Source organism: Misgurnus anguillicaudatus, chromosome 19 (assembly GCF_027580225.2).
Source record: "Misgurnus anguillicaudatus chromosome 19, ASM2758022v2, whole genome shotgun sequence".
Taxonomy (NCBI): domain Eukaryota; kingdom Metazoa; phylum Chordata; class Actinopteri; order Cypriniformes; family Cobitidae; genus Misgurnus; species Misgurnus anguillicaudatus.
In genome coordinates, this window is record NC_073355.2 from 27685078 (window position 1) to 27707652 (window position 22575).

Genomic DNA, 22575 nt, shown 5'->3' on the forward strand with positions numbered 1-22575 from the left:
ATGTTCAGACACATCAAGTTTTGTATAAAACCTCACCCATCTATACTGTTAATGAAGATCAAACGCACATAAACATTTCATAAATATGAAATGATGCTTAACAAATGCATCCACTCTTAAGTGCATCCATATTAAGCTACATAACAAGTTACACCGTCACCAATAGCTAAGCACATTATTAAACTCTCAGAAAAAGGCACAAACGCTGTCACAGGGATGGTACCCTTTCAGAAAGCACACCTTTGTGGGTGCATAGTAGTACCTCAAAGACATATTGGTACCAAATCTGTACTTAAATTAGATGTTTTTAAAGGGTAGCTAGCATGCGAGCCAGAATGACAGCGTTTGTACTTTTCCTAAGAGTGTAATGTAAAACTGTCCATGATTATGATTTGTCATAATCTAAAAATAAATCAACATTAAAATTAAACACACAGTCCTCCTCGACTTGGCAACAGAGCAGTTAGTAGTGGTATTTTCCAAGGCCCTGAGATTTCAAAATAACTTAATTTGCTCATCTGAATCATTGGCAGCCAGTTTATTTCAAATGATTGGACATTTATAATGCGATTTCATCAGCCCTCACGTCATGCAGGTACAGTATGACACCGTGTCCTGTCCGGGTGCGACAAAAAAGCAAGCGATAAAACTGACTGTTTAGGTCACGGTGCATCTCATTACGAAGGGTAAATACTATAAATATAAAAAAGAATCACTTTGACATCATTATGTATATTTGGGGCACACATAGCTACTTTTTATTGCTGTAGTGTCAGACTAACCCTTGAAGTCATGCACACTAATAGCAAAATTGATCCAAGAACACCTCGAAAAGTGAGTAAGCCCTTTGTAATCGTGTTCTGCTGAAAAACATTTAATACAGCGGCAACACCGTGAGTGGAACAGGCAAGCTTATGACAATCCTGCACTTGCTCCTGATTTAACCACAACACAACTAACGTAATGTACAGAAATCATGTATAGACAATCACAACCAATCAAATGACAATGAAGTTCATCAACAGGTCAAGCCTAATTTTGAAATTCACCTGGATTGTGTAAAATAATAAATAAATAAATAAATAAAACAGGGGTACTAAATACTACAACACGCTCAACTATAGGTATTTGTAGTGGTCATACTAATGTTTTCAAAATATTCTCCATTTGCACATGAATACAGTGACCAATTGAATCTACTTGAGCTACATGGAGTAAAGATCAAATGAGTGTTTTTTTTAAAGAGGAGGAATAATAAGTAAGAGGTGCCCTATTGAAATCCAGTAACCATGCTAAAGAAAATTCACATATGAATAATTGATTCTGTTGCAAATCCAATTAACCTAATTACTGTTTTATCCAAATGAAAAATCACTAAATATAACTTAGTCTTAAGTTGTACTCATCTGACATGCCATCCAAGGGACAACATACAGTTGAAGCTCCAAGCGTTTAGATCCCACCATCCTTTGTCTGGCTGTTTTCAACCTTCCAAAAAATATCCAAGAGTTAATAGTAATCCCCAGTCCAGTTTTTCTCTTTTTTTTGTTTTGTTTAATCCTTTGGTCCTTTTCACTCAAGCATACAAAAAGTCCCCTCCACTTAACCACAATTATAAAAATGGAAGCCACTTGCAGGGAATAAAGTCACATAGAGAAATGTTTCGGGGTTGTGGAGAGGACAAAGTGACAACCTGACGTATGTCACCTGTTTTTTTAATCCAAAGCATATTAATAAAAAATAAAAACTTTGTAAAAACCGTCCTGCTTTCGTCCAGTTTTGACATCTTGGTGTGGTTTCGTATTTGTTCGGTTGGAGAGACTCCGTCATGCAGTGGACTGTTCGTTGTTCTTTTGTCGATATTTTCCTTTCATCCCAATGCAAAAGAACATTTCTACATTTGCACTTTAATTAAATATATAATTAATAATAATGATAATAATACTAAAAAACAATAAATAAATAAATAATAAATAAACTAATAAATAAATAATCAGACAGACAGGCAAGACACACAGCATGCGACGGACACATCTTCAAGGTGGAAGGCCTTTCTCTCACCTCAACAACATGAAAACAAACTGACAAATAAATGCATAAACTGCAAAAAATGTAATGTCCTTAAATCGTTTACCAAATTGAATCATAAGTCCTGTATTACAAAAGAAAACTTCCTTACTCTATTCATCTCTGGTTGCTCTCTCTCTCTCTCGTTCTCTCTCTATATGTTTATATTCATTTGATTGATCTTTTTAACCAACCCAATTCCTCACACGATCCTGCATATGGCAAGCTTTGCCTGTACTGCTTATTGTCTCCCTGAAATGATCGCTCAGGGTGTACAGACAGCTGCGTGCACAATCCCTTCCTGTGTCTAGTCATGCACTGAAGGATTGAACCGCTTCTCTCAAATCCCTCCACCCGGTGACTCTACGGCCCTGTCGGACGCTTACTGAAACCAGTCCAAGCAAATACAAAATGGTAACAGGTCACAAATGAAAACAGGGAGATAGAGAGATTTTTTTTTGGATGGAGAGCCACAAGTCATACCGCTCTCTGAAAAAACAGAGACAGATTAGTTGGCCTCAGAAATAACTAACACTAGGTAGAGTTTCATCTATTTTTACTAGAGCCCACGATTGTTATTTGGCTTGTACTTTCCCCGTCCTTGCCCTGCGTCGCTTCAGACTGCCTCTCTCTTCCCCCCTCCTTCCTCTCTTTCCATGGGCTGGTGAGATTACCCTGCGGCTCTTTAGCAAAAACATGCTTTCCTTCCGTTTCTTGGGATGCAAGGTCCAAACTGCCGGTGCTGTTGCACTTTTTCGCGGACGTCGGCACTAGAGAGCTCGGCAGAAGCAACGACGTGAGAGAAAGGCTACTCGGGGTCTCAGAGAGTTGCTGGCTGTCACAAGTCTGGTTAGAGCTGCACCGTACCATCCCAAAATCCTCATCAGAAGGATCGATGGAGCATTGCCTACTTGTGTTGACTCCGCAGTTGCTCTTGCTACGCTGGTGCCCCCTGGTGGTGTGGAGGTTGTGGCCAGCTGGTGGGCTGGGTCTCAGGGTCTCTGTGGAGAGGCTAGTGCCCTCATCGAGGAGAGTGTCTATCAGGGGCAAAGGGAACTCTGGGTTTTGGGGGGCGGACGCAATGAAACTAAGCCCTTCTTCCATGGTAGTGGGTAGGCTGCCCTCTGAGCTGCCCGTAGCCAAAGAGGAGTCACTGTGAGATGGATACTGAAGGGAGAGAGAGGAAGATGTTTAGCAGGAAATTGTAAGCGTTGGGCGAAATCAAGATTGTTGAATTAATAAAAAATTTTGCAGCATGCTGGGAGATGAAAAATTTAAAAAAGTTTGCAAATGTATTCTAAACAGTAAAAAATATTTGGTAACACTTTACTTGAAGGGGTGTTCATAAGACTGACATGACACGTGAACATGAAGGAGATTTTATTCACATTTATGGTCAATAAGTGTAATTTGTGTTATTTTTTAAAGCGAAGATGACATTGTTTGAGATGTCTTTGTTACTTTACATGAACCAATACATCATAACTTGTCATAAATATGACATAACAGAATAATTATCAAACTTGAGAAACTACCTAGCTGTATGGATTAACATTACATTAAACTGTCATTAAGTGTTAATACTTTGTCAAATAATAATCTTAAATATCTTAATAAAATGCAACAGACATGTCAAAAGATTATACTCAACTTTATGTATGTGCACAATGTGCGATATGGACCCAACGCTGCATGGCTTAACCCACTATTGTACTGTGTTCATTTAATTTTAGGTGAATTGGTCTCTAAATGCAATAAAAAATAATTTTATAAATTTTAATTATTATTGTTATTATTATTAAATGATTGATTTTATTTGTTAAACGCATACGAACTGAAGAATATTCATGATGTTGTTATAAAACTATTTGTATTAACAGTTTTAACACTTAATGACATTTAAAATGACAAATTATATTTGTACCTCTGTAGTTGAGGTCAAGAAAAATATTCATGACGCTGTTATAAAACTACATGACAGATTATTAACACTTAATGACATTTTAATGACTAATTCAATTTCTATCACTGGTAAAAAGTGGTCAGTTATGTTGTCTTGGTAATGCCAAGTTGTCATGGCAAGTTATGATGTATTGGTTAATGTCAAGTTGTCATAATAAAGACATCTCCAACAATGTCCAAAATGTTGATGTAAAAATATAACGAATGAACGAACAAATTTCTTCTTTGCATTACACATGCAATAACATAATTGAACAAAGGACACTTAATGACAGTTGTCATAAACATGCATAAAATTTCCTTCATGTTCTTAGCACGTGTCATGATTATGAAGGTGTCGTGTCAGTTTTATGAACACCCCTTCAAATAAAGTGTTACCAAAATATTCATCCAACTATGCAGACGTTTACTTTTATATACAAATGTTTTTATCTAAAATCATTACTTTATATTTGATATAAAATCTATATTGCATCACATTATAAAGGAGGGGGCTAAACAAATACATGTGCTGTATATCAACATGAGCTCATACTTGTGTGGTAAGCAGTCTGGTATTGGCTCCAGGAGAGCGCAGAGAAGCCCACGAGGCTGGTGAAGTCAGCCGAAGCCCTCTTGGTTTGTGTCCCAGTCGGCCCCTGGGGGGAGCAGGGAGGGCCGCGGCTGCCGGGTGGAAGAATTCAGCGGGGAGATGAATGGGAGTGTTAGAGCCACTCGAACCTCCAGAGACTTCGGCGGACTCTTGATTACTACTGCTACAGGGTACTCCACCTTCACAGTAAGACAAGTAAACAACATTACAGCCTATGATGAAGTAAGTCTACATTTCACTGAATAAGTCACTAATTTTCCTCCAGCACAGTGCCAGCAGTGCTGTGAAAGTGCCACAGTACCGATGCTGTGACGAGCAGGTGTGTTGTGACATTGATGCGGACTTTGAAAACCAGGCCCCGCCGCCCCTTCCTCGGCCCCGGAGCTATAAACCCGACAGGGTCTTTGCAACCTGCTGTGATCTTTCCCTCCTGGTTCTTCTGAGGTCAGACATTCATCACAGCTCCGTTCCTGAGCAGAGAAATAAGATGTTAACACTTTCAGGATCCCAGAGGAGCTAATTCGAAGCTACAGTAAAAGAGATTAAGGTATGATTAGGATCAACTGAGATGTATTTATAGTAAATAGCCAGAGATGTTTGAAGACTTCAGAAATATTGGGCTGGTTGAGAAGCAAAGCTACATCATCTCCTTCTGAAGACGTACATGTCCCATGAGACTGCGGGATGTAGACTAACTGCTTACATAGTTATTTGATTTCATCTAATTAGTGTGAGTCTGTGGTCAGTTTAGAGTTCATTAAAGCCTCATTGTCTGAGATTTAGAAGATTATGACTGAGCAGATAGAGGAAGATCGGAGGATCCAATGTAAACATTTCCAGAGGCAGGTTTTTCATTGGTGATTGAGCATATGTGATCATAAACAGCTAGAAAAATTAATAAGTTTTCTCTTTCGACAGCCACCTTATGGCCTGTTCTCACAAAGTCAGACTAAAAACAAAGTTTTATTCTCCCATTTTGACAATGTGCTTATTGAATAAGACACCAGAATGTCAGGAAAGTTGTTATGAAGAGTAAAAGCAGGGTAAATCTTAAAGGATTAGTCCATTTTCTTAAAAACAAAAAAAAAGTCCAGATAATTTGCGCGCCACCGTGTCATCCAGGGTGTTGATGTCTTTCTTTGTTCAGTCCAGAGGAAGTTGTGTTTTTTGAGGGAAGCGTTCCAGGATTTTTCTCATTTTAGTGGACTTTAATGGAACCCAACACTTAATACTTAACTCAACACGAAGTCAACTGAGTTTCAAAGGATTTTAAACGATCCCAAATGAGGCATAAGGGTCTTATCTAGCGAAACGATTGTCATTTTTGACAAGAAAAATGAAAAGTGTGCACTTTTGGACCACAGCTTCTCGTCTATCTCCGGTCCTGTGCCGCACCAGTGTGACCTCACGTAATTGCGTAGTGACGTAGAAAGGTCACGTGTTACATAGATGAAACGCACATTTGCGGACCATTTTAAATAATAAAGTGACACCAAGACATTAATTAGTATCATTCGACATACAACAATGTCGGAACGGTCCTCTTTCTTCACACTTGTAAACACTGGGGCGTAGTTTCGCATACGTCATCCGTTACCTCTTGACGTGATGACGTATTGCGTGAGGTCGCGCTGGCGCATCACAGGACGAGAGATAGACGAGAAGTTGTGGTTTGAAAGTGCATTTTTTTTATTTTTCTTGTCAAAAATCACCATCGTTTCGCTAGATAAGACCCTTAAGTGTTGGGGTCCATTAAAGTCCATCAAAACGAGAAAAATCCTGCAATGCTTCCCTCAAAAAAAAAAAAAAAAAAACATAATTTCTTCTCGACTGAAAAAAGAAAGACATCAACATCCTGGATGACATGGTGGTTAGCAAATTATCTGGATTTTTTTAAAGAAAATGGACTAATCCTTTAAGGGTTTATCAGGGTTTATCTTAAACCATATATGACCTTTACCTCAAGAATGTCATTTAAAGAGCTTACATGACCTTTCAAGAGATTGACTTTGATCAAGTGATTGACTCAATTTCAGTTTAACCAATTAAAAAGCATTCAGATATTACAAAGTCATCTTCATTGGGGGGAGAGTTCACCTTGCTCTCCTTAGTAGCCATCTGGTAGACGCTCTGTTCATCCAGACTGAGGTCATCGGGTAGCGCTGGTGAAGATGACTTATCTGAGAGCTGCTCTGACCGTAAAGATGCCTGCTCCAGTTCAGCCATGTGAATCTGCTGTGGGTCACGAAAGAAAAATCATCTTCAATATTTGCACTTTCACTGTGAGCCAGTTTTAAAAGTGTCAAGACATCGAACTGTGGTTGAATAATGGTTGACAAGATTTTGGGTAATTCAAGTGGAGGGATGTTAAAAGGCAAATAGAAAGAGTGAAATAGACACACGGGAATCATAGATGGATGAAGAGGAGAGACAGGGGATAGGAAAACAGACTGATAAGCTGACAGTCAGGCACAATGAAAGAATGACAGGCGTGGAGGTTACTGCTTGGTTTACTCCTTCACTGAACTGCCCCTGTCCATGTCTGTCAACGAGATGAATACAACCATCTGGAGATTGCATGTGTACATCAATTTCTTTGCATTCAGTGATATGATATAGTAGCATAAATAATACAATTGTTTTTTTCAAAATTGCCTATTATAAAGAAACATCACAAACGTGGTATCTTTCATATTGTTGGTTTTCCCTACACAGCACATGGACAGCCAACTGTGCATGGTTTCTCCTCATTTTATGTGTCTCCTCTGGAAGCAAACATTTCTTATCATATTCATCCAAGACCAATTATCTAAAGTATGCTATATACTGTGAGACTCAAATACAACAGTCACTGTTTCATTCTCAGTCGGTACCTCTTGTGGGTGAGTCCTGCAGTCTTTGCAGATGGGTGGGGAGGAATAATGATGGAAGACTGATCCTGAGAGGTTGTCAATCATCAGCATCTCTCCTTCAAATGAGTCTTTGATGAGCAGAGAGACACTGTCCAGCCACAGGTTCTCCTGGGATACAAACACACATCACCGGATTTAATATCACTGCGTTATTACCAATAACTCACTGTGTGTGCCTGTATGTGCAGGATTATTGATTGGGGGCAACTGGGTTCTTTTTCCCCTGCAAGATGGGGTTCAAAGTCAGTGGTTCCCAACCTTTTTCACTTTAAAGGATTAGTAAATTTTCTTAAACAAAAATCCAGATAATTTACTTACCACCATGTCATTCAAAATGTTGATGTCTTTCTTTGTTCAGTCAAGAAGAAATTATGTTTTTTTTTTGGAGGAAAACATTCCAGGATTTTTCTCATTTTAATGGACTTTATTGGACCCCCAACACTTAACAGTTTTAATGCAGTTTAAAATTGCAGTTTCAACAGAGTTTCAAAGGACTCTAAACGATCCAAAACGAGGCATAAGGGTCTTATCTAGGGAAACGATTGTCATTTTTGGCAAGAAAAATAAAAAATATGCACTTTTAAACCACAACTTCTCTTCTTCTTCCGGCTGTGTGACGAGCCAGCGAGACCTCATGTAATTGCGTAATGACGTCGAAAGGTCACGTGTTACGTATATGAAACGCACATTTGCGGACCATTTTAAACAATTAACTGACACAAAGACATTAATTAGTATCATTCCACATACAACAACGTCGGAACGGTCCTCTTTCTCCACACTTGTAAACACTGAGGCGTAGTTTCGATACGTCATCCGTGACCTCTTGACGTGATGACGTATTACGTGAGGTCGCGCTGGAGGGTCATGTTGGAGGAAGTCGTGAAGTTGTGGTTTAAAAGTGCATATTTTTTATTTTTCTTGCCAAAAATTACAATCGTTTCGCTGCATTATTGGGGTCCATTAAAATAAAATAAAAATCCTGGAATGTTTTTCTCAAAAAACATAATTTCTTCTCGACTGAACAAAGAAAGACATCAACATTTTGGATGACATGGTGGTGAGTAAATTATCTGGATTTTTTTAAGAAAATTGACTAATCCTTTAAGGCCCCCTAGTTGCCCACGACAATATTTGAAGGCCCCCCACTCACTCATTTTTTTTCCACATAAAATTAAATAGAACTTGGAATGACTAGACAGATGTATATTCGCTAATAAATGGCCAAAAAAATAAAAATAAAAATAAGAATCATCTTGATTTTTGCTTGTTTTAGCTTATTTTAATGCTTGTTTTGTCCAATTTTGATAATTTTAAGTCATCTTGAGTGTATGGAAATTGTCTTGTTTACTGTTTACTGTCTCATGTCTGATTTTAATGGCAGAGCTTGTGCACTCTTCATCAGCCATATAGAGCTTTGCATTGTCCCCTATTAGTAATAGAAGGGCTCAATCTTTTTATACCAATATCTTTAGCAAAATTCTTTGTGGACATGTATTTCCAAAAATAAGTTAACAAACAAATACAAGAAACGCTTCAAAAGTTTTGATTGAATAAGGCCTTAAGGGCACTACACACGTCACTCAAAAACGTATGCGTGCATACATTAAAGTTTTCTTTACGGTACCTCGTAAATGGCACGTCACTCAATGTTCAGATCAAACTATCAAAATAAATAATTTATGAATGATTCCAGATAAAATGTGAAGACTAAATATCTGACAGCCGCCTTTCTATGGGAGCTCGGTATTTAATTTATTCTGCAGGGCAACACTGGCAGCAGTCAAAGTAAAGAATCAATCTTACACAATCACATGCACCTAACAGCAAGCATTTATTTTCGTTATTTTGCATCAATGTCGGTTCATTACGAGTCAAAATGCTTTTGATTACCTACATAAATAAACAATCAAATGGAAACGACTAATTAGAGCTACATAAAAATTGATCAGACCAATCATTACTGTACTGTATAAAGGATATAATTCAAACACTGTGGCAAAGTCCCAACATTCACCTCAGCAACACTTGAGAGTAGGATTGTAATCTGTAGCCCGATTCGTAGTCACAGGCTGCTATTAACCCCTAAAGATTAGCACACAGTGTTTAGTGTTAAAAGATCAAACACACACCTCTACTTAAAGATATGGTACAGGGCTTTATGTAACCACATATGGTTTCAGTCATGACCCACAGAGATAATGGGCTGCTCGGGTCTGGTTGTGGTCAGTCTGCAGTGTAAGAACAATCATTTTCAAGTTTTATGTGTATAGGTGATATGGTTTTACCAGCGCGAGCGTGGCTTATAAACCGTAGCAGGCACATGGAGCAGGAAAGTGTTGTATAATTGGCATGGATGGAGATTTAATGATTTTTGGCAAACGGGAGGCACAGAGCTCATCAGCATCACAGCAAACGGTACTTTAGAGCTCTTAAAATCACAGGCGGAATTTACCTGGCTCTCCGTAATCCTGAAGCGTGCACGCAAGGTTGAATACAAACATAGCCTTTGTGTGCTTTTTAATGAGCATTCTGTCAGCATCCCAGCGGCAGATTACTCGGCACAGGTTTGCAAACAGGTGTGAACCTGCGGAAAAGCAGCATTTCTCTGCCAGCCTTGCACTTTTTGAGGGTTGTGCTTTACAAATGGATGAAAGACATGGCGAGCATCTCTCCGTGGTCCTGTCTTTCTCATTCTCTCGGTCTGTTTTTCCTCTGCTGGCTTCAGCTGTGCACAATGCTGATCATGAGCAATAATGATGTGCCGTCGGGGAGCGTGCAGTACCTAATCAGTACACACTGTTTTTACACAGACCAGCATGTTTACGCACATCGGGTCTCATTCAGCAACCATGCACAAAAACCTTAGTTTTTGTCCAAAATCATATTGCACAAGCATCCATCATTAAAGTAATGCAGATGACTCCAGTAGTCATTAATAAATGTCTTCTGAGGCAAAACAGCTTATTTATGGATCAGTATGTTGGGTATTAAAGGCATAATATGGAATCAATACGACAGGACTCACAAATCATGATTATGGATGATGTATTGAAATACACTTTTATTATAATACACAACATAGCAGTGCGTGTTAGACGTTTCTACATATTAATTGGTTTTAGTTATTAGAGAACAGGTCAGTATTTTCAGTTACGAAAGGTAAAGGTCTAGAAAAATCTCTTCACAACAAGATAAACAAGTTCTCTTACTCCTTTCTTTTATATATATACTGTAAATAGTCACGATATGCATACAGTACTTGACAGTGCCATGTGACTCCTTACTTTTCTTGACCATGGCACACAGCGTGAGCAGGCGCTAAAGTGCTTTGAGAATAAGAAGAGCTGTTCGGCTGAAATGCTGCAGTCAGTGTGTCAGTAGGCAAGGCACAATTCACAAGAGATGTTTGAAGTGGGAGGTGACTTTAGACTGCATTTAAAATATGTCTTTTAATAAATACACACTGAACTGTGGTTGAACCCATGATCTTAATCTCTCTCACATATCATAATAAAGAAAGATATGTTTGAATAGCCGAAGCACAGGGAAGCAGGTATTACTTAGCCAGAGATGAAAAGTGCTAAATAAATAAAGCAACGTTAAATACTACCACAATAAATACCTACAAAATCTTCATACTTAACCTCTTTAAAGACCCGTGCTTTGGTTTGTCTTTTTTTCCTGATTTCTTCCAGCTATTTGGGGTTAGGAAGAGCCAATAAATATAACCAAATATTTTTCTTTGAAGCAGTGTAATTGTTAGCCTGATCTCACAAAATACATGAAATAGTCAAGTATTATTTTGCTCAGTTTTTCATGGTATTGTCACTTATTTCCACCATTTTACGTGCCCATGCCACGCATTTCTTTTCCGTGTCAGTTTCATGTATTGGTAACTTAACTGTTTTTCCTATTTTTTTACAATTGTCACTTCGGTTTGGAGTTAGAACAACTTCTGTTACATAAAATGACATCCTTACCCAAACCCTAACGTCAGGCGACAATGGTTTAAAAAGCATATGAAAAAATTGTGTAAACCAATACTTAGAGTGACAACCCAATGCAAACAGCAAATCTAACCCCAAACCGAAGTGACAATTGTTTAAAAATAGAAAAAACAGTCGAGTAACCAATACGTGAAACTGACACGTGCACACAAAACAGGGCTAGATACGCCAGTTTCCACGCAAAGGTTGTGATCTAAAAACTAACCTGACGGGAGAATGGGCTTGCAGGGTAGGATCTGAAATTGATTCATGTATGCACACTTGCATGTGATCTGTGATTTATAAAGTGAACACTGCTTTGTTTTATGACATCACGTTTTTTAGTTGTTTGCATCATAATACTTAATTCTGTGTAACTGGAACCTGTTGTACACAAACGTGGACAAATTACCAACCTGATCTCACAAATTTCAGTGAAATAGTCACGCATTATTGTGCTCAGTTTTTTGTGACATTGTCACGTATTTCCATCATTTTACGTGCCCATGCCACGCATTTCTTTTCCGTGTCAGTTTCACATATTGGTTACTCTACTGTTTTTCCTATTTTTAAACAATTGTCGCTTCGGTTTGGGGTTAGACTTGCTGTTTGCTTTAGGATGTCACTTCAAGTATTGGTTTACCCAATTTTTCATATGCTTTTTAAACCATTGTCGCCTGACGTTAGGGCAGTGCTTCTCAAATAGTGGGGCGGGACCCCCAGGGGGGGCTCGAAGCGACACCAGGGGGGGGGCGAGACCCCATGGAAAATACTTTTTCAGGAAGTGATTTTTAAAGACATTACAAGCCAATCACGCTGTAAACCGCTTGTGTTATGTATTGATTATATTTAATTTTTCAGTATCAAATGGTCAAAAAATATTATACTTTAAATAAGGATTGATTTTTTTATTTCAGGCAAATTGATGCATTTTAAGTCTTTTCTGTTACAGACTAAAAAACAATGTTAATAAAGTTATTCTTTGTTGTAAGTTGATCGATATTTCTTTTTTTGTGTTTTCTTTTTGTGTTTTCTCAATGTTAATAAGGATACAATGTTTTGCAGATGTGTAATTTTATAGGCAAATTATACTATTTACAGTCGCGGCGGAGATTTGGGGGGGCGCGAAATGTTTACCTCTTCCTAGGGGGGGCGTGACAGAAAATAATTGAGAAGCACTGCGTTAGGGTAAGAGTTGGGTTTGGGTAAGGATGTCATTTTATGTAACAGAAAGTTGTTCTAATCCCAAACCGAAGCGACAATTGTAAGAAAATAGGAAAAACAGTTAAGTAACCAATAAATGAACGGAAAAGAAATGCGTGGCATGTGCACGTAAAATGGTGGAAATATGTGACAATGCCACGAAAAATTGAGCAAAATAATGCGTGACTATTTCACTGAAATTTGTGAGATGGTAATTGTCCACATTTGTGTACAACAGGTTCCAGTTACACAGAATTAAGTATTATGATGCAAAAAACTAAAAAACGTGATGTCCACGTATGTGGACACACCAGGGGTCTCATTTATAAAACTGTGCGTAGGATCCTTACTTAAAGTCTACATACGCACTAAAGCCAAAAATGACATATGTAAAAAAATATGAAGACTTATAAAACAATGCAATGTTCACTTTATAAATCACAGATCACATGCAAGTGTGCGTACATGAATCATCCTCAGATCCCACCATGCAAGCCCGTTCTCCCATCAAGTTTGTTTTTTATAGATCACAACCTTTGTGTGGGAACTGGCATGCTTTATAAATGAGACCCCTGTTCTTAGGAGGTTAAAGCAATTACTTAAGGTCATCAAATGAGGGGTAACATCACAAAAAAGGCTAATCATCTAAAAGAACCAACTTTAAAAAATGCTAAAATTAATTAATAAAAAAAAATTCAGGTGTTACCAAAGTAATTTTTTAAGTTGATTGAACTTTTCAATTTTTACAGTGCTCTTATACGTGCTAACATCGCCTGCAAATATACTCCTGTGACATATTATGGTCACAAGCCCCTATTTACTCTTGTTGAAGCTCAAGCTATGAATGTAATAAGGTTTATTATTGGGTATGCTAGGGATTCAATTTATATAAATATAATAAATAAACCACAACACAATAAATTAGCAGGGTAAGCTTGCTAAGCTAAGACACAACCAAGCAGGCGAAGCCAAAATACTTCAGTTTAGAATTTTAAATACACAGGTCTCAGTTACATGTAAAAAACTCAGTTTTGCAGTCTGGTTTAAGCTGGTATTTTTAATAGGGTGGGGTAAAATTGACTGAAGATACACATCAGCTTTAAAAAAGGTTTTTGGACAATGCTAAATTATAAACTAGACTGCAGAGAAATATGTGTGATTTTTTTTTAACTCTCTGAACCTTTTTACAAAGTGTAGGAATTGTTTGCCCAAAAGCCATATATTCTGTCAACATTTATTCTCCCTAACGTTGTAACCTATATACTGTTATTTTTCCCATGAAATACACTTCATGCTATTACTATTCCACATAACAACAAGGCTTTTGAGAGTGATTCATGACCACTATTAACTATTGTACTGTACTCTATAAACAAGTGCTCAGATGAAAAAAGTCGAAAATGAGATAATGATATTGATCGAATGCTTTCTGCATATTTTATAAAATACGTTCATCAAATACTTTCGTTTCAAATTTGCTTAATTCCAGCCTCAGGTCATTTTGAAATACCAGTTTGTTGGCAGAATCAGCACTTTTCAGCAAAGTCCTCTAAGTCCACAGTAAAATAACTTCATGAAGATTCCAGAGATTTTTACCCAGTTAAAGGAGGTTAACCAAATATACTTAGGATTTTGTCCTAATTTTGGAGCCTTTAACCTTTATTAAGAAAGGACTGGAGGTAACTGTAAAAAACTGCAAACACTAGCAATAAGATGCATAGACACATGTAGCTTCACTATCGATGTGCTTAACACTGTGATGAATTCAAACCTTTAATTATAGTAGCACTTCATACCTCTCTCTCTCTCTCTCTCTCTCTCTCATCCTACTCGCTTTTCCTCTTCTCTCAGCAGTTACATAATTTGCTGCAGAAGCTAAAAATGGACAGGTAAAGACAATAATAGCTCCACAAAAGCTGCCTGATGGTGAGTCATCGCTGCGTTTGTGTAAGTGTCTACACCCCCGCACCATAATATCACTCACTACTCAATTTTTAGCAGTTTGGTGTTTAACAGTGGACACGCAAGGGTCTTCTGAATCGTATTGTTGGATCTAATTCACTAGTTAATAATTTTATCCAGAATTTAATTTAAAAAATAGTGATTAATTATAGTTCAGTGTTTACATGTCTCGGGGCGTCGCAGACTGACATAAACGTGTTGCCGTAGCGACGGTACCCAAGCTGAGGCGAGTCCCGAGGCTTTGTAATGAGAATGCGCCTTCTCTTTCCCCTCATTATGCTTCTTCTGCCCTTTTAGCAGATCCAAATCATACTCATACTTCACGAGGAAAGGCCACTAACATTTTTCTAAGCATAAAGACAAATGATTGTTAACATAAACACTACTACTGATTCATTCAACCAAACGATATAATCAATAATTCATCCATTCATCCTTCAATCATCAATCCATATATTCATAATTACTGTGACCATCTGTCTAACCAAACCATATCTTAATCCATTCCTCCATCAACAATCTCTACAGATATCCATCTATCATTCAATCAATAATCTCTTCTGTCTCCTTGAACATCCATCCATCAGTCCTCTGTCCACTTAATCATAAATTAAATCTTTTCTTTCATTAATCAGTGTTAACCTATCTTTCCATCCATCTATTTATTATCAGTGTGACCACCCATCCATTCATCCTTGAAACAAACCATAAATTCAATCCAATGCTTATTCTACATTAACCACCCATCAATCTATCCATGCAATTTCCTCCATCAACAATCTGTTTATCATTCAATCTGCCAGTGCCAGTGTCCTACCTGGGCCGGGGAGTAGAGTTTTCTGGCACTGTTGGGCTCACAGGTCCCCGGGAGTGTGTTTGGGGAGTGAGGTTGAATAGCAGAGCTTGGGCCAGCTGCCTGAATCCCCCCTCCAGTCCTCTCCCCACCTCCGCCTCCTCCACCTCCTCCCGCTCCTCCGATGCAGCAGAGCGTTCCCTGGGCCAGCTCCAGTTCAATCTCCGCATCCATCTCGGCCTCTTCCTGGGCTTCTTTGTTCGAGTCGTCCAGGTGTTTCATCAGCACTGCCACGACCACATTGATGAGAACAAACTGGGCTGTCAGCACAAAGCTCACAAAGTACAGCGGCGAGATGAATTGCAGGCTGGGATTACAGGTGTATTCGCCTGGCGGGCATTCACGAAGAGTGTCCTACAGGAGAGAGATAGAAAGTCATGATATTTCATTAATAAAGCATGAGAACCTGTGCTATATTGAAAATAAAGGCATGGCTGAAGGGTGCCCACATAGTGAAGTAAAAAGACCAGCAAGGACTGTATTCGCAATATAGCAAATCCTCAAGTGCATAACTGTTACCGTATAATAAAGTTATGCATGTATTTTTTTCTATGTAAAACATTTATGTATGGCTCTGCAAAAAGGTCACAGCTATGCTTTAAGAAAATTATGCACAGTCAGTGGCCAATCAGAATACAGGACTGGAACAATGCAATTTACTATTCAACCTATACTGTTAGTTCCAGTCCACTAAATTTGATGGGTTGCGTCACACTGCTTGTCTGTGTTTTACTGTACATTGCAAAGAAGATATACATTGCAAGGAAGCGTTTAAAGGGGCAATAAGTAGGATTTACCCCCATCTAGTGGTGAAATTGTATTTTGCATTCAAACGAACAGTGCTCTCTGGCGCCTCGCCTTTCCAAAATGCGTGTTGCAACTACGGTAGCCGTTATGTAATCACTGATCTCCTTGTCCGTTGCAGATGGTTCACGTGTTCTGAATGAAAACGCGTTGTGGAAACTCTTTGGTAGGCTAGTGCTTTTTGTCCCTCTCTGCTATTATAGTTTATCAATACGGTGGAACGATATGGAAGCCTCCTTGGACTTACCCGTTCAATGTAAGTAAAGAGAAGAAATTCTAAGCTTACAAAGAAAAGTCAGATCACCGGCAAAGGTAATTTGACACCAACAAGGACATATTTATGAATAAAGACATTGATTTTGATTAATAAAACACTTAAAACCCTACTTACTGTCCCTTTAAGGGTGCCTTTAAGATATGAGTAGGACTTTTATATAACAAAAAAACAATATTAATAAGCAGCAGTGTCCCAGTAAGCAAGCCAAAGGTGACAATGGCAAGGAACCAAACTCCAATGATGTATAACTAGAGAAAAAACCTTGAAAGAAACCAGACTTAAGCATACTTTGTTATAGTACTGCTACTACAGTAGATGAATACTGATCACATGAAATGAAATTTTAAACATTACACTGCATTGTGAAATTACATCAATAAAACAAAAGATGTTAAATTACAAAATATTTACTATAGCTGGTAAACTGTACTTAGCGTGACAGCTGACAACCCCTATCCGTCTCATATCATCTGCAGGTTGATTAGCATACGTGCTGCTGTTTCAAACAATAAAAACAAATCCCAGTATGCCACTTTCGTTCTAAATAATTCTGATGTAATATCAACTCTCTCTCTTTATCCTCTCCAAAGATACAACGGCTGAGTGGCAGATGGGTGCGAACTCTCGCTGTAATTTCGCAGGGCCACTCATGTGTACGGCCCGGGCTGGAGAGCTTGGTGGCTCACGGCAGGTACGCAGGAGCTCAGGTTGTAATTTAGAGCTCTGATTATGGTGCTTTAGCTGCCAGGAACGCGCTGCATGCTTCCATCACCCATAAACTTCCTTGTGTGTGTAACTTAATGGGGGAGCTTGTCATCCTCCATCAAAACACCCTCCCTGGTGTGTGGGGTGGAGGGGCGTTCTGCATCTATATCGCACCAATACATCCTCATTTCCTCAGGTACGCATTACCACTGTGCTGAATACGCAGAGCTGGTCATTTTTCAATCAAATTCCTGTCATATACTAAAAGCCTGGCTGGGGAGAGAACGTGAAACTAGGAAAGATTGTCTTTACACAGGCTGATAAAAAACACATTGTTTATAGACTTATTCTTATTGATTTGTATTACACACGAAGAGAAAGACAAAATGAGAAATGACAGATGATGAAAGACGCTGTGATACAATACTGTTTAAAGAAAAATAAGGAATAAGGAAATTACCAAAAGTGATGAGAAAAGTCTTAATCAGGCAATATGATGTTGAATATGTTATGTACACACGCACATAAACAACAGTGGGAAAAAGTGAGTTGACATCTTCGTTCTTTATTCAAATAATTTTTAAATAATTTGAATACCTTATTTTCTGGACAATAAGTCGCTCCGGAGTATAAGTCGCATAAGTCAAAAATGCTTTTGAAGAGGAAAAAACATATATAAGTTGCACTGGACTATACGTCGCGTTTATTTAGAAAATGATTTCACAAAATCCAAGCTGAAGAAGAAACGTTTAATCTGGAAAGGCAAGTTATTCAAGCAAGTTATTCAACTAAACTATAGCTAATAGGTGTCCGTACATGTTAAAGTAACATAAACAGTTATTTACGCAATAAACAATAGCATACAGAACATACCTGGGAGGCTGAATAGGCTAAATTAACACAACAAGCCAAATCAAGTTCAAAAAAGTCATTCCACATCACTGAATCCATTGAATGACATAAATACAGGAGCAGCACCGAGCGGACTCTCTCGTCTGTAGACGGTAATGGTTTCTCTTGGTTCATATGAAATAATTTTGACGTAAAAGTCCCACCTGACTATAAGTTCCAGGACCCCCCAAACTATGAAACAAGTGCTACTTATAGTCCAGAAAATACGGTATTAAAAATGTTGTATACATGTTGCATTGGTGTGTTTGGAGTGTAAACCAAAGCTCAGCTTTGAGAAAAATTTAAGGAGACCTAAACACATGCAACGTTTACAAAAACCACGACAATATTACCACAAAAATGGACCAACAAATAAACGGTGTTAAATATTAATAAATGAATTTACTTTATCACCTATGAGCTTTTTATCTTGGCATTTTTTGTATGCTAAGATAATCCTATCCCAGACGAAAATGCATGTTTAAGCTGCTTTAATTTAAAAACATCTAGTCCTGTTTCAATTTAACCTATTTCGTTGACATTGTTTTGTCTTGAGATACACATCTGTAGTGTTTTTTGTAGGGTATGTTTGTAAAAACTTCTTAAAAGACCTAATATTAATAAGGCCTAGTCCTAGGTTAACCTAAATCCTGTCTGGGAAACCGCCCTATATTTTTGGTAGCCTGGGTTTCCCCATGCTGCCGTGTGCACAAATGTATTCACGCTGCATGTCTAGCATGGAAACTAAGGCCCTTTTTTGCCCCTGAAATAGGGAACCAATCACAGAAAGGGGAGGGGCAGCAAGACGATGACGATGTCTATGCGACACACCGAAGCAGTTTTGTTATTTGTTATAACACGGCAGCAGACGCAAAGTTACTTTTCAGTGCAGCCTTAGATAGTGTTCGAAGTAGTTTTAAACGCAAGTTTGTAAAGAGCAACTTTTGGCGTTAAACAATTTCATATCCAAGAAGGATGTTTGGATATGGCAAGACATGATAACCATGGAGTTTTATACTGTAGGACCAACCTGCTAGGCATCATCGTCGACGAAGTACAATTAACTTATAAATAGTAAGTGGTATTTATTAATATCATATTGTCATTAAGCCTGTACTGTGGTTGCCCCTAAATTGTGTTGGTTTCAATACAATATACAGCTACCGGTTTAGTTGGATAGCTTTAAGCTGTGTGCACACGTACCGATAAAAGTTGTTTACGTTTGAACTTATTTCGCTCTACATACGTCATCTGGTATAATTGAAACGATTGGCTGTGAACTACGTACAGACCCATTTGATAGACATTCGTAGCGCCCAATAAACGGCTCTGGGCAATCGTAAACCACGCCTCAAATACAAGAAAATGAGCATATGGTTCCCAGACCACATTTCATTCTCTATGAGACTTGTCTGGTTTTAGCCAGGCTATATGTTTGGGGCAATAAAAGCAAATATTGTGCAAATTTACCAAACCAGACATCACTTTTGGCCACTACTGTACATTTGTTATGTGGACTCTATAAACTATAACAAAACAGTTAACATTGCACTGCATTAATAATGCATTTACAAATCTTTAAACAGTTTTTTTTCTAAATTCTGTTATCAGTGTGTTGTGTACTATTTGCAACATCTGTTGTGTGAAGATAAGATTAAAAACTATATATCTGTTGCATAGTAATCGTTCATATTGCATATACTGTACTGTACCTTCATTATACCATTCCAGTTATCACCAGTGGAAACCTGGAAGAGAGTGAGAAACGCCATGCCGAAGTTCTCAAAGGTAGCGTGACGACTCATGCCTTCACACGGGTAATCCTCATTACACACTGACGGAAACAGACAGAGCCATTTAGATGGTTGCATACTATCAAGTGCTTCAGAACGGTTGTATGTCATCATCTGATAGCTTTAGCCTTAATATTATAATATCAAAAAATGAAATCAAAAGACTTGAAGACACAAGGAACAGTCAAATGTATTTACCCAGCTCACCAAACAACTCCACCCCAAGAGCGGCATAAATAAAGAACAGAAGCATGAAGAGCAGGCCAAGATTCCCCACCTGAAATAAAAATCAAGATCAACTTAATAAAACCAACACACATGCACACACACATAAAGGCACAATATAGAGGAAGCAAGTATTACATTAAATCATTTAGCACAGGCTTTAACCAAAGTGACTGACCTAGGTAAGGACAAAGAGTTCCTAAAAGTGTAGCTGATGTAGCATTGCATTAGCAGTGCAAAAGCTCATGGGTTTAATTCTCAGGGAACATACATACTGATAAAATGCATGGCTTGGATGCTTTTTATGTCAAAGTGTCTACAAAAATGCACAGATGCAAAAGATAAGCAAACAAAACCGAGCTTTTCTCAGAATCTATAAAAAGTAATGCAAAGGTCTTTCTAATCTAAACTCTCAAAGTAGAAATTCCCTTTTTGCAAAGAGGAAATGTCACCCTGGGGCTCAGCACAGATGGGATAAGCGTCTGGAACAGACATAACATTAACCAAAAAGACAAAAAACATGCAATGTACATCTTTTATTGTCTTTGCTCTGGCAGTGTGTGTGGCTCTGCAGTCGTACACTAGGCCACTGTTGCACCTGCAGCTAACTGAAGCAGAACAAATTTGTGATTTTACAGAAAGTGCATAAATGACTGATAGAAGTAGCGGTCATGTCAGAGGCGCTGCTCTGGGAACAGAATTAACCCTCTTGATGGGATGAAATGACCTGTGTCCTAATGGAGCCAAACCACACGGAGTGTGCACGCTCGAAAGGTTCAAATCTGCTTAGGTGCATCTGAGTTTAGGCTGCATTTACAACCAGACAGATGTTGCAAGAGCTAAGATAAAACTCAGGGAGCTAAACAATAACGCACAACAGCGAACCCAAAGTGCCAGTAATTATGCAAACAGTGTGAAAGAGCTCTGAATGTGTAAAATGGTGAATAAAACAATCAGCTTTGATCGCATTAACTTAATTTGTGCGGTTACACGATGCTGCTGGTCATGTTGTTTTATAGGCCGTGCCAGTGGGTATGATAAAACAACAGCTGAGCTTTATTACCATTTAATGCTAAATAATGGGCTATCTTTTAAGAACAGGACAAAAACATCTCTGTAGCACTAGTCGCAGGCACATTAGCCTCTTTCACACGGTAATTTCAGTAAATTACCATGAATTTACCAGAATGAATTTACCAGTAAATACAAAAATGTGCTGTTCACACACACAGTGACGTTGCCGTTCCGTCTTTTTACAGTACAGCATATAACTCTGGGCCGGATCTGCACCGGATTCACGCCAAAGGCGGCAGCTTCTGTGTGGATCCAGTGCAGGTCAGTCCCGCAGCCGTCTATTTTCTGGGATTTTGTTGTTTTCACTTCTGTGGCAAACACAGAATGTCGCACAGTTGCTCGTGACCAAACAACATTGCATTAGGCAACTTTAAACGGAACTGAACTGGGGAACCTGCGTCTTAAACATCAGTAATGTTTACACATTAGGCTTCACAGAGTGTGTGCTAAGGACATAAACCTGGGGTTTTCAAACCTGTCCTTGAAGACCACTAGTATTTCACATTTTGCATGTTTCCCCTTTGTGACACACCTCATTCCGTTACCTTACACACCCAGTTCAGGTCTTGCAGTCTCTATTAATGAGCTGAAGATTTAAATCAGGTGTGTCTAATGAGGGAGACATGCAAATTGTGCAGTACTAAGCCGTTTCTCAATATGCGTTCTTGTCTGTACTTGCGTTCTTGTGGACTTGTGAAACGTCATCAGTCGCGGCCCAAGTATTGTTCCAATTCAAAGTTCGCATCAAGCCCAAGTTCACATAAAATCCCCGGATGTGTTCTTGATCCGCCCATTTTATCGAGGATGCATCAGAGGAGACTTGTGTGGACAGCGAAGTTTCCCAGAATGCATTTCGCGTCAGGAGTTCGTTCTTCCGAGTCTAAACTTGCAAGTTCGAACTACGAAGGACACAAGTCCGAGTTTGGCGTACTTGGTATTGAGAAACGGCTCTAGTGGTCCTCCAGGACAGGTTTGAAAACCCCTGACAAAAACAATTCAGCAAATGGAGAGAGGGCAACGGGTCATAACCTGAAAATCACGCCCACCAGGGGGAAAACAATCCATTCGTCTCCATTGACTTTGCATTGCGAGAGGCTGCCTCCTTGTCATTTCTGGCTTATGGCAAGAACAGAATAATGCCTAGGGGCTGCTGTGTGACAGGGTGTGCAGCTAACAATCTAAAAAAAAGTTTTTATAAGCTGTCGAGCGTTTACAGACACAAAAGTGGAAAACAGGCAACTTTTCATAGTACCACTATTAGTAGAA

The 22575-nt window shown here is 38.7% G+C and overlaps 1 protein-coding gene across 1 annotated transcript in view; it reads right to left on the reverse strand.

The window, feature by feature from the left end:
• Positions 1 to 519: 519 nt before the first annotated feature.
• The window catches only part of cacna1ia (calcium voltage-gated channel subunit alpha1 Ia), a 109597-nt gene continuing 87541 nt past the window's right edge, over positions 520 to 22575 (reverse strand). The window contains exons 28-35 of the mRNA XM_073857335.1: positions 20209 to 20287; positions 19930 to 20051; positions 15505 to 15894; positions 7495 to 7641; positions 6719 to 6856; positions 4923 to 5091; positions 4565 to 4800; positions 520 to 3234 (exon numbers count right to left, since the gene is read on the reverse strand). Coding sequence (XP_073713436.1) covers positions 2614 to 3234; positions 4565 to 4800; positions 4923 to 5091; positions 6719 to 6856; positions 7495 to 7641; positions 15505 to 15894; positions 19930 to 20051; positions 20209 to 20287 — 1902 coding nt within the window. The 3' untranslated portion in view covers positions 520 to 2613. The remainder of the gene's footprint in view (positions 3235 to 4564; positions 4801 to 4922; positions 5092 to 6718; positions 6857 to 7494; positions 7642 to 15504; positions 15895 to 19929; positions 20052 to 20208; positions 20288 to 22575) is intronic.